Here is a 13,083-nt window from a genome sequence, read left to right on the forward strand (position 1 = left end):
CTTCTCACCCTATCTCTAAGGGAGACACCAGCCACCTTTCTAAGGAAACCCATTTCGGCCGCTTGTACTCGCGATCTGATTTTTTCGGTCACGACCCATCCTTCATGACCATAGGTGAGGGTAGGAACAAAGATTGACCGGTAGATCCAGAGCTTTGCCTTCCGGCTCAGCTCCCTTTCTGTCACAACGGTGCGGCAAAGCGAGTGCAATACCGCCCCCGCTGCTCCAATTCTACGGCCAATCTCACGCTCCATTGTCCCTTCACTCGCAAACAAGACCCAGAGGTACTTAAACTCCTTCACTTGAGGTAAGGGCTCATTCCCTACCCGGAGTAGACAATCCACCGGTTTCCTGCTGAGAACCATCGCCTCAGATTCAGAGGTGCTGATTCTCATCCCAACCGCTTCCCACTCGGCTGCGAACTGATCCAGTGAGAGCTGAAGGTCACAGACCGATGGTGCCATCAGGACCACATCATCTGCAAAAAGCAGTGATGAGATCTAGCATGACGGAACCAAAGATCAATATATATATATAAATTCTAAAACAAAAGATTATTCATCATTCACTCTGCGAGGAAAATGTGATGTTTTGTTTTTCGTGTTTTCTGCCCCCAAAATTAGTTTTTAAAGTGCTGTAAAATAATACTCATACTACTACTTATAATAATAATGCTCATACTACTCCTAATAATAATAATGCTCATACTTATACTACCAATAATAATACTCATACTACTACTAACATTCATAATAATACTCATGTGTGTTCATGTGTGGGTGTTGACAGACGACAGGACTCACACTTCATCATCAGCTCTTTTAGTTTCTCTTGTTTGAGTCCCTGTAGAAACTACAAACATGGTCGCTCTGACAGTCTGTGGTCATTTGGCACTCAGCATTAGCCCCGCCCCCCGATACTCTGCTGTCGGACTACTTCAACTCAAGCGTCAAAGCTTCAGTACGACTTCAGGAAATGTGCATATCAATAAAGTTTGTGTGGCGTTAGTTAAAAAAAAACTCCACAAAGCTCCACAAACACAAAAGTTCAATAATCTATAATAAATTTTTCATCTCACTCAGACACATCGGAGAGGAAGTTATCAACGAATCATGAGTCATCTGATTTCATATACAAATTTTAGATTTGAATCTATTCTACGACTGAAAAAAAAATGAAAGGTGAGGAGACGTTGGCTGTTGCTTATGATTAGCTATGATTAGTTATGGTTGTTAACGGCCGGAGAATCTAAAATCATCTGTTTTGTGAATGAAGTCTGGTTCAGCGATCTGTAACAAAGAGGCCTCATGAGTCAGAACCGGACCAGATCACAGACGGGTTCTGAACAGAACCAGACCAGAACCGGACCGGATCACAGGACAGGTTCTGACCAGAACCAGACCGGATCATAGGACGGGTTCTGAACAGAAGCGTGTGGTGAACTTCAACCCTCTGTAGTGACGGATCATTAAACACAGAAACATATTAGTATCATAATCGATCAGTTTCAGTCACTTTTCAGGACAAAATGGCCGCCGTCCTTCAGCTGCTCACTGCAGCAGCCGCCGTCCTGGATCAGAACCGATCAGTCGATCCACAATAACTGATCAATGATAAGTGTTCTGATGTAAGAACACTTAGATGGACCGACAGTGAAGCGGGTTAAGCGGTGGCGGGATGAGCGGCTCTGATTGGCCGGACAGGGAAGAAGAACGATCGACTGTTTATTGATTATATAAATGAAGGTATTCTTGTCAGACTGACGGGCGCGTCTTCGTGTCGGGTCGTCATGACGACGTGTTGCAGCAGAGGGATGTCGAGTCACTTTTTGGTGATTTTCTGGTGCAAAGAAACAAACAACGTCGTATAAAAACATTCACTCTTCTCATCAAACCTTTCGTCACTTTGCATATATTGACCTCTTCCTGCCCCGAGTCGGCGCCTCTCTAGTGCTTCTTGTTGATTCGTCGGGATCTTCTCAGGCCACGCCTCCTGCGGTTCTGATTGGACATCCAGGACCGCAGGAAGTACTGGTCAGGGCTCCTCCTACGGTTGACACTCTGGTTCTCCAGGTCAAACTGTCTCTGCAGCTTCAGGGCGAGAGCCCGATCCTGCCGCTCCTGCTGGATCTGACGTATGTAGCGCTCGTCGAAGGCGTCCTGGCTGACGGGCCGGCTCCTCTTCAGGTCCGAGTCCCGGTCCGAGTCCAGGTGCTTGGTCTTCTGCTTCCTCTTCTTGCCCCTCCTTGAGGTAGGCTGGTTGTGGATGCTACTGTCCGACTCCTTCCTGGGACTGTGCGAATCCTTTGGCACTAATTTACACGACTGGAAACCAGAGTTCTTGGTGTAAGGTGAGAACGATTGTTTTCGAGTGAACAACGCCCCGCCGCTGCAGGACTCAGGGGCTGATACCGTCGACTCTGAACTTCCCCTGACTGTGGCCTCGCCGCTGTAGCGGATCGCGGGGACCCGGATCTTCACAGACTGTTTGTGGAAGGCATCCGTGTCTCCGGCTGGAGGATCGAACAGCAGCCTTCTCTTGTTGACGGACGTCGGTCCGTCTCCGGCAGCAGACGGATGAGTCTTTGCGGCGGCGCCGTCCTCCCCCCCGCTGATCTTGTTGTGGACCTCGGCGACAGGGCTCGTCAGTGTGGCTTTGGAGTTCACTTTGAGGTTTTGGCGATCCAGCTCGATCTGCCTCCACTTCTGCAGCACGGCGGGACTGGCCTCGTAGCTGGTGGACTTCTGCAGGCCGCGGGTCAGATTCCTGGGCGTGGACTTGACGATGCTGGGCTCCATCAGACGACCGTCAGGCAGCCGTTTGGGCGGCGTGCATGGTGAGCAGACGATGGGTTTGAAGTGGTTGAGCTCCTCCGAGATGCTGTCGTTGCTCTCGGGGCTGATGGAGCGCTCGGGGCGGGGCGGAGCGAGCACCAGAGGCGTGGACGACGACGTGAGCACAGCTCGCCAGGCGAGCCTCCGGTCAGCGGCGGCGATCGGGGCCGAGGCGGAGCGACTGTTCTCAGAGGAGAGGAGGATTCCTGCCGTGTAGCTGTGACTGATCCCGACCTGACAGACAGGAAGAGACGCCGTTACAGAGGAGAGGCCACAGTCACAACAAATACAAGAACCACAACAAGAACCACAACAAGAACCACAACAACTACAACCACAAAAGCCACAACAAAAACCACCACCACAACCATCACCACCACCACAACAACAACAACAACCACAACAACAACCACAACAATAACCACCACCACAACCACCATAACCACAAAAACAACAGCAACCACCACCACAACAACCACCACCACAACAACAACCACCACCACCACCACCACCACCACCACAACAACAACCACCACCACAACCACAATAACCACCAACACAACCACCATAACCACAACAACAACAACAACCACAACAACCACCACAACAACAACCACCACCACCACCACCACAACAACAACCACCACCACAACCACAATAACCACCAACACAACCACCATAACCACAACAACAACAACCACAACAACCACCACCACAACAACCACCACCACTACCACAACAACAACCACCACAACAACAACAACCACCACCACAACCACAACAACGACAACAACAACCACCACAACAACAACAACAACAACCACCACCACCACCACAACCACCACAACAACAACAACCAGAACAAACACAACCACCTACTACTACTACTACTACAATAACAACCACAACAACAAAAACAACAACAACCAGAACAAACACAACCACCTACTACTACTACTACAATAACAACCACAACAACAACCACCACAACAACAAAAACAACAACAACCAGAACAACCACAACCACCTACTACTACTACTACAATAACAACCACAACAACAACCACAACAACAACCACCACAACAACAAAAACAACAACAACCAGAACAACCACAACCACCTACTACTACTACTACAATAACAACCACAACAACAACCACCACCACAACCACAACAACAACCACAACAACCTCCGGCACAACCACAATAACAACCACCACAACCACCACCACAACTACTACTATTACAATAACAACCACAACAACAACAACCACCACCACCAGCACCACCAACTACTACTACTACTACTACAACTACAATAACAACCACCACCACAACATGAAACCACAACTACTACTACTACAACAACAAGCACCACAAATACTACTACTAGAACAACACAACTACAACCACAACAACCGCCACAACTACAACAACTACTACTACCACAACAACAACAACAAGCACCACAACAACAGCAACAACAACCACAACAACAAGAACAACCGCCACAACCACAGCAACAACAAGGGTGTGAACAGGCTCAGCTGTGGGGTCGTACCCGGTCCATCATGGCTGGCTGGGCGGTGACCTTCAGTTTCCCTTCTCCGTCCTCCACCGGGTCGGTGCAGCTGCGACTCCTCTGAGCACCGCTGAAGAAGAAACACAGGTCAGAGCCGTGAACCGCGGTGCGTCACAGAACACGTTGATTCTATGGTTCTACTCACCCAGCCATCGCTGACGAGGTTTTGGTTTTCCTGACGAAGGCTGAGACGATCCTGATCCTCCTGCCAATTGGCTCCTCGTTCTCCGAGTCCGACAGAACTCCCTGAGGAAGAACCAGGAAAACACCAGAGTGAAGAGAGTTCACACGTTTCACATGATTCAACTGAACGTGTGGATCAGAAGATCAGAAGATCAGACTCACAGTCTCATCACGTTGGACTCTGTCGTCAAACAGCAGCTGGAACACACAACAGGACGACACACTTCAAAAAATATTCATCTGGTTTCCACCAGCCCCGTCCACACCCAGGGCCTGTACTACGAAGAGAGTTAAACATATCCAGGATATGTTTTCGTTGTCTGGAGACTTCACCTCACATTGAACATTTATTATTAATATTAATATTAATATCATCACTAATAATAACAACAACATAATTGTATTTTTTAATTATAAGTATCAGTCTGGTAGAGATTACAGCGGCGGTTGTACAACTGTCCTCTCTCTCTCTTCTCTCCTACTGTCTCTCCTCCCACCCTCTTTTCCTCCCACCTCTCCTCTCTCTCTTCTCTCCACCCACCCTCTCCTCTCTTCCTCCTCTCTCTCCTCACCCCAACCGGTCGAGACAGAAGCTCCGCCCACAACTGAGTCTGGTTCTGTCAGAGATTTCTTCCTGTTTAAAGAGTTTTTTCTCTCCACCGTCGCCAAGTGCTTTGCTCATTGTGGGATTTGTTGGGTTTTCCCTGTAATATTGTAATATTGACGTCACTATGTAAAGTGCCTTGAGACAATGTATGTTGTGATATGGCGCTATACAAATAAAATTGAATTGAATTGAATCCTCTCTTCAGAGGAACAGACTCTCTTCCCCAAAGAGAAGCACAAATCTGACAATTTCACCAATAATACACAAAGACATTAATCACAAAATCCATTTCAGTCGAGTTTTTGTATCTGCACTCCAACATATTGCAACAGAATATCAGAATACCAGAATATGAAACAGCTCTGACTATCTGACACACCTGGCGTCCACACCTGTCTCTGACCCCATTCACACCTGGCGTCCACACCTGTCTCTGACCGCATTCACACCTGCATTCACACCTGGCGTCCACACCTGTCTCTGACCGCATTCACACCTGCGTCCACACCTGGCGTCCACACCTGGCGTCCACACCTGTCTCTGACCCCATTCACACCTGGCGTCCACACCTGGCGTCCACACCTGTCTCTGACCCCATTCACACCTGGCGTCCACACCTGTCTCTGACCCCATTCACACCTGCGTCCACACCTGTCTCTGACCGCATTCACACCTGCGTCCACACCTGGCGTCCACACCTGGAGTCCACACCTGGCGTCCACAACTGTCTCTGACCCCATTCACACCTGGTGTCCACACCTGTCTCTGACCCCATTCACACCTGGCGTTCACACATTCATTCTTTATACTAACCCTAATTGATACAACCTGGACCCTGACCAGCAGAAAAGTGATGAAAGGTCGAACCAATCAGAGTGTGACTTCAGGCCAGAGGTCATTAACCACGGCTGACCCCGACCACATGACCAGCATTAGTCCAGTCAAGACTCACCTTGTGTTTGCCGCTCGGTCCTGATGAGACGTCCACAGACTTCGGGACGAGAGCGGGAGAGACGAAGAACTCTGCCGAGACACAATGACATCATCAGTGTGAGACACGTGTTCTGATAAACACAACAGACCAACAACTTACAGCTGATCAATATCAACAGTTTCCACTGTTACATCAGAGCTCTCATATCAGAGAACATAAACGCAGATATTGATTATGTCTGTGAAAGACTGATCAATGATCAGTGATCACTGATGGACTGAGAGTAAATCAGAGTTTAGTAAACAGATGATGATGATGGTGATGATGAAGAAGAGTGAAGCGAATCAGCTGCTGCTCAGCTGCACATGTCTGGACACAACACCAGACTCTACTTACACTACAGACACTACAGACAGACTCTACAGACACAGACTCTACAGACAGACACACACTCTACAGACACAGACACTAAAGACAGACTCTACAGACACAGACTCTACAGACAGACACAGACTCTACAGACACAGACTCTACAGACACAGACTCTACAGACAGACACAGACTCTACAGACACAGACTCTACAGACAGACACAGACTCTACAGACACAGACTCTACAGACAGACACAGACACTACAGACAGACTCTACAGACAGACACAGACTCTACAGACACTACAGACACAGACTCTACAGACTCTACAGACACAGACTCTACAGACAGACACAGACTCTACAGACACAGACTCTACAGACACAGACTCTACAGACAGACACAGACTCTACAGACACAGACTCTACAGACAGACACAGACTCTACAGACAGACACAGACTCTACAGACACAGACACTACAGACAGACTCTACAGACAGACACAGACTCTACAGACACTACAGACACAGACTCTACAGACACTACAGACACAGACACTACAGACAGACTCTACAGACACTGACACTACAGACAGACACAGACAGACACAGACTCTACAGACACTACAGACACAGACTCTACAGACACTACAGACACAGACACTACAGACAGACTCTACAGACACTGACACTACAGACAGACACAGACAGACAAAGACTCTACAGACAGCCACAGACAGACAGAGACTCTACAGACACTGACACTACAGACAGACACAGACAGACACCGACTCCTGCTCTTCACTCCTCTGATCAGAAAGTTTGAGTGACGCTGTTAAACTCCGGTTGTGTCTGTTTTTCTTGCGGCTGGTGAGTAAATCGAGCGCCCAGCTGAACAACACCGACCTCTCCGGCTGTCGCCGTCCCTCCTGCCCGGCCTGCTGCTGCTCCTCTCGGGGTCGCTCCTCCTCCGGAGCCGCTCCTCGCTGCCGGTGAGTGTCCGGGCCCGGCAGCGCGGACAGGCCGGGCGACCGCCGGGCGGAGCCTCCGCGCACTGCGTCACCTCGTCCTCCGGCAGACTGGACCCGGACCCGGACCCGGACCCGGACCTGCTGGCCGGTCTGCCGGCCCGTTCGGCGGACCCCGCGGTCGCCATCTTCCTTGTCGAGTCTTCTCTCTCCGGTCCGCTCTCAAAACAAACCCCGCCCTGCCGCCGCCGGAACAGCGCGTGCACGGAGGGGACGCGCGTGCAGCCGCCAACCTCGGAGCTGGAACCGGGACATGGCGCGAGCGTCGGGCACGAGCGTCCTTTGAGCTCAACTTCAAAATAAAGCAACTTAATATGTTTATTTTATAACTTTTCACGAGCAACACGTTCTGAAATAAAATATGATGAAATATCTGTGTAGAGATACAAGAACACGACACGGAGGGAACAAAGCTTTTCTTCAAAAAAGGATTTTAACTACTGTAAAAAAATATATATATACATATTTTATTTCTGAAAGAGGAGCTAGAGGAACTACCGGAAGAATGACGCAGGTCCTTCAAAATAAATGCTTAGAAAGGACAAATCATCACGTGCATAAACCCAATATAAATAGAAATGTTTTAACGTTATTGATATTACACACAGTTCACAACAATGTCATTTTAAATCTACTGTTATTTATTCATGAATCCGCAAAAGAATTGATTCCCCAAACAAATCTGACAATTTCACCAATAATACACAAAGACATTAATCACAAAATCCTTTTCTGTCGAGTTTTTGTATCTGCAATCCAACGTATTGCAACAGAATATCAGAATATCAGAATATGAAACAGCTCTGACTATCTGACATGCAGAGCAGAGAGGTGTCTGTCAGGATTATATCACCCAAAAAATGAATGATTTGTACTTCAAATTCGTTTAACGTTTTAATCTGTGACTGGTAGCAATGTGAGAATGCAGACATTCAAATAAATGAACTTTTCGGGAATAAAGTAAAGAAGTACATTTTATTGTGAAAGGTAATGGCTGTTGTTTTGGGTTTTTTTGCGGAACGAACCGGAAGCAGACACCAATTTGACCGTGGAAGAAGAAGAAGAGCAACAACAATGGCGGCGCGTGTTTCCTGAGTGAACTGTGAAGACGACCGTGAGAGGCAACCTGTTTGAACCGGTTCAGTCTGATCCGGTCCCGTTTGAACCGGTTAGAATTTAGAGCGGAAGTGATTTTTATGTTAAATCAGGGTCATCGAGTTTAACGTCTCTGCTCTTGTCAACAAACTTTAAATACATGTAAACATCATCTACACATGGAACTGAGTTAATCTCATGAATTCAATGTTAATCTGTAATCATTGTTTTATGAATTGATCATGTTGATGGGACTTTAAATACATGGTTCTTAAAACTGATTCATAATTAATATGTATTTGTTTATGGATAACCTGAATGATTTAAACTGTTGAAGTGGAGTAAATGTGTATGTTCAGTGAATGTTTTTTTTAAACTGATCAAAAATTCAGATTTAATATGTTATAATTAGATTTTATCGATGACGTTGACCTCAGATCTGTGATGAACCTCTGTGTCTGTAATGGGACCATTTACACACCTGATGTAACTCAGAGTGTGTGTTAGTGTCGGAGTCTGGTTCCCTGGTTCCTGCTCTGGTTCCTGCTCCGTTTCCAGTCCTGGATGCAGGGCGTCAGGCCGGTGGTGGAGGTGGTCCGCCTGGGCCTGGTCACCTACCAGGAGGCTTTGCGGCTGCAGCAGTTCTTTGTGAACCGGCACCGGTCCGGTCCAGCTCACACTCTTCTGCTGTGTCAGCACCCAGCGGTCTACACCACCGGGATCCGCCACAAACCCTACCCTGCCCAACTGCTGGACCGACTCCGCCTGCTGGGGGCCGATGTGCACCGCACCAACCGAGGAGGTCTCATCACCTTCCACGGGCCGGGACAGCTGGTCTGCTACCCGGTCCTGAACCTGGCCAGCTTCAAGAAGGTCTGAGCCTGAATCTGGATTTGAATGTTGTTTAACGTAACTGGGCACGTTTTAAATCCTCAATGTCATCTCTCAGAGCGTTCGCTGGTACGTCTGCCAGCTGGAGAGAACCGTGGTCTCGGTCTGCAGCAGTTTTGGTCTTGAAGCAGCGACGTCTCCTCACACTGGAGTTTGGGTCGGAAACAACAAGATCTGTGCCGTTGGTATGACAACACAACTTTAACATTTTTACAAGGTTAAGATCCATCAGTGATGCAGCCAGAGACGGAACAGAATCGCTCTTCTGTCAATTTCTATGATTAAACTCGACATTATTACATATCCACTGTTCTCTCTCGTTCCGTGAACTTCCTGTCAGGTCTGAATCATACTGGAAGGAACGAGAACCGATGTGAGCTTCCCCTGTCTGGAAACCACTGTTGTTTAAAAAGAACATCAGTCTGGACGATAAAGACAAAATGAGGCTTCGCAGTCAAATGTGTCGTCACAATGTTCAAAGGGGGGGGGAAATAATCGATTCTAAGATGCATCGCTATTCTCTTTTGAAGGATTATGTCTTGATGCAGAAAAACTAATAATCAGACTTTTACAACTCAATTTTCAACATTAAGACGCAAATTGACATCACCGAGCTTCAGCCTGTATGGCGGACGGTTGAACGTCACGGGCGTAGAGACCGTGTGTGTCGTGTTTACGTTGTCAGCTACACGTGAGCATGGCTAAACTAGAGCAACTGACCGGAATGATTCAACCGGCAGCCGCTGCATGAAAAGCTAGCGTATGGAAGCGTTGCGTCTTTTTTCCACGGAGTTCCAAGTTGGCAATGAGATACGCGAGCGTTCCAGGCGACAGTGTCTCTGCTGAAAGACACATAGCCTCCCCTGCTCTTAACGTTCAGCTTCCACCAGCTAAGCACCATTGCTATGTAGGCTACAGCTAAATGTAGGGATTTTTTGTCTCAGGGATTCTATGCTCATTGTCCGTAACAGGAGGATTTTGTTGGAAGAGAAGTGTTTATTTATTTGAGGATGAGAGCATGTTTTAATGTTTTCAAGTGTAGAACACGTTGAAGTCTTTTTTTTTTACTGCCACAGGCACATTTTTTGTTGTTGGTTTTATTGCTTGGAAATATATTGGCCTATATAACCTTTGAGTGGACATATCTCTTCCATTTATTACTATTAATAAAATAAAATGGAAAGAAATGTATCTGTTTATTTTTCATTATTGAACATAGAACATCATGATGCACCGATAGTCATTTTATAATGGAATCGTAGCCTCTGAATCGAAATCGAATCGTGAGGTGACTAAAGATTCCCACCCCTAAATGTTTGTCAAAAGATTCATTTGTCAGTTTTCACCTGAATCAATCAATTTTTATTTGTAAAGCGTCAAATCACAACATACATTGTCTCAAGGCTCTTTACTTAGTAAACATCACAGAGAAACCCGACAGTTCCCACAATGAGCGGCTCTGAGGGAAAAAACTCTAACAGAACCAAAACCAGTTGTGGGTGAAACATCTGCTGGAACAAATAACAGAATTTTATTAGTTTTTTTGTATTGTTGATCTCTCTCTGCTCTCTGTCGAGAACATTCAGCTGTAGTGGGATGAGGGTCACTTTGTACCACAGAGTTTTGAACGTTGGATGTAAACCATCACATGATACAAGCCTCTGTCGCTGATCTTCACAAACTTAAAGCCCCAGTGTGTAATCTTTGAAATTTTCTGGCGGCATCTGGTGGTAAAGTGTCAAACCGCAACTAACTGAGCGACCGACAGGGGACACTTTATGGCGTCGCACCGATGATTCCATTTCCTGTTTCCGTCAGCGTCTGAAAATTCATTGTGAACGTGACATATTCTGGAGCGTTTAGTTCAACAACCGTATTCAACACAACGTAGAAACATGGAGACTCACACGGAGGTCGGGTCCACCTCATGGAACTATATTTAACTCATATATGAACAGAGTTATGGACAATATATTCTGCAAATTACACACTGTAGCTTTAAATTGTGTGAATGTTGTTTTCTTCCCTTCAGGAATCCACTGTGGTCGATACGTCACGTCTCATGGTTTGGCTCTGAACTGCAACACCGACATGTCGTGGTTCAACCACATCGTGCCGTGCGGCATCGAAGGTAAAGGAGTGACGTCGCTGAGCGCTGAGCTGCAGAGAAACGTCAGCGTGGAGGAAACCATCCCCCGGCTGCTGGACGCCTTCAGAGACCAGTTCGCCTGCGAGTTGATGGACGGACAAACACCTGAACCTGAAGAGGACGGCGGAGGATCGTCAGCGTAGAAACGGACCTGAAGCGACTCTAAAGCAGCCCTGAATTTGTGCTTTGAAATGGCCTAAATGTTCCATTTCAGCGTTCATACCTTGGGACATCTTCCAGTTTTGAAAAACCAGCAGGAGCATATTACCCCTGGTGGATCTGCTCTGAATAAACATGATACAGTTTGTATTTTACACTACATGAATGACAGGCAGAAGAACAAGCTGCAAAGAAAACCATGTGACATGTCCTCATCGTGTAAAGTAGCCGTGTTCCACCATCAGTGACGTGATCATCACATTCAGTGTCGGTAGTGGAAACATGGGGCTCCTCAGGGTTCTATTTTTGGTCCTCTACTTTTTCCATTTACATGTTCATATTTTCTGTGAAAAATCTTCTTTTTTGTCCATAAACCATCAGACCTGTTGGTTGGACCTGCTGATCTGACTGTCGTATTCGTACCGTGTCCATCGTCATACACCATCAGGTGCTTTGAAAGTGTTTATCTAAGAATATCCACCATGTTGGCTCAATGTAGACTAAAATAAAAGTTTCAAAACTAGACCATGTCTTTAAATCAAAACAGTCTCATCACAAGGTCCATTGAGTCGCTGTCCTGGAGCTTTCGGTCCTGTTCACTGCTCCACTACACTACAACTGGTTTCAGATGTTGGACTGGACCGGAGGTGACGCTTAGTCTGCCCTCGAAGACCAATCAGTTTGAAATGACAAACGCATGATGGGTCTGACAGTGGATGTTGCTCAAAGACAATATGAGTCAATTTATGTGAAAAGTATTAGTGTTAAAGGGACAGTTCAGTGATTTTGAAGTGGGGTTGTATGAGTTACTTATGCATAGTTAACATGTTACTTTATGGGGATGGTGATCAGCGATGTCATTTACAAAGCTTGGAGGAGAAATGGAAGTAGAGTGAGTCTGAGTCCCACTGCAGCAGAAGGGACCACCGAAAAACATTTTTCGCCACATTTTAAAACGTTACCTAAAAATTCAATTGTACGCTGGAGGATGTATTTTTACTGCTTCAGCCAGACAGACGTCTAAGTTTGCACTTTTTTTTCAAGCCTACTTTGGCCATGTATCACTGCCAACTCGGCAAATCAGCTGTTCATACTAATACTTCCTTCAGCATACAATTGAACATTTTTTTAGAAAAAATGTTTTGCGTTGGTCCCCTCTGCTGCAGTGGGACTCAGACTTACACTTCTTACTCTTCTCCTCCACTTAACTTCTACTCCGTAAAATGACATCGCTGATCTCCATCTCCACG

The 13,083-nt window shown here is 46.7% G+C and overlaps 2 protein-coding genes across 6 annotated transcripts; one reads left to right on the top strand and one right to left on the bottom strand.

Moving 5' to 3' along the window:
• Positions 1-805: 805 nt before the first annotated feature.
• Positions 806-7,793, bottom strand: rnf169 (ring finger protein 169). 3 transcript variants are annotated; one of them, XM_035621919.2, is made up of 6 exons: positions 7,418-7,792; positions 6,160-6,230; positions 4,763-4,798; positions 4,563-4,663; positions 4,397-4,487; positions 806-3,068 (listed from the first exon to the last, which is right to left on the bottom strand). In XM_035621919.2, exons 1-6 carry the CDS (start codon positions 7,665-7,667, stop codon positions 1,947-1,949), a joined length of 1,671 nt encoding a protein of 556 aa, XP_035477812.1. In that variant the 5' UTR covers positions 7,668-7,792; the 3' UTR covers positions 806-1,946. The 3 variants fall into 3 exon arrangements, with proteins under 3 accessions (XP_035477812.1, XP_035477813.1, XP_035477814.1); XM_035621920.2 differs by lacking the exon at positions 4,763-4,798; XM_035621921.2 differs by lacking the exons at positions 4,397-4,487; positions 4,563-4,663; positions 4,763-4,798 and having other exon boundaries at positions 7,418-7,793.
• A 786-nt stretch (positions 7,794-8,579) lies between these two features.
• lipt2 (lipoyl(octanoyl) transferase 2) lies at positions 8,580-12,356 on the top strand. Of its 3 annotated transcripts, none has more exons than XM_035622011.2 (4): positions 8,580-8,707; positions 9,130-9,507; positions 9,584-9,710; positions 11,558-12,356. In XM_035622011.2, the coding sequence occupies exons 2-4, from the start codon at positions 9,199-9,201 to the stop codon at positions 11,815-11,817; spliced, it is 696 nt and encodes a 231-aa protein (XP_035477904.1). In that variant the 5' UTR covers positions 8,580-8,707; positions 9,130-9,198; the 3' UTR covers positions 11,818-12,356. The 3 variants fall into 3 exon arrangements, with proteins under 3 accessions (XP_035477904.1, XP_035477905.1, XP_035477903.1); XM_035622012.2 differs by having other exon boundaries at positions 9,142-9,507; XM_035622010.2 differs by having other exon boundaries at positions 8,589-9,507.
• The last annotated feature ends 727 nt before the right edge of the window (positions 12,357-13,083 follow it).

The sequence above is a fragment of the Scophthalmus maximus genome, chromosome 11, assembly GCF_022379125.1.
Source record: "Scophthalmus maximus strain ysfricsl-2021 chromosome 11, ASM2237912v1, whole genome shotgun sequence".
NCBI lineage: Eukaryota > Metazoa > Chordata > Actinopteri > Pleuronectiformes > Scophthalmidae > Scophthalmus > Scophthalmus maximus.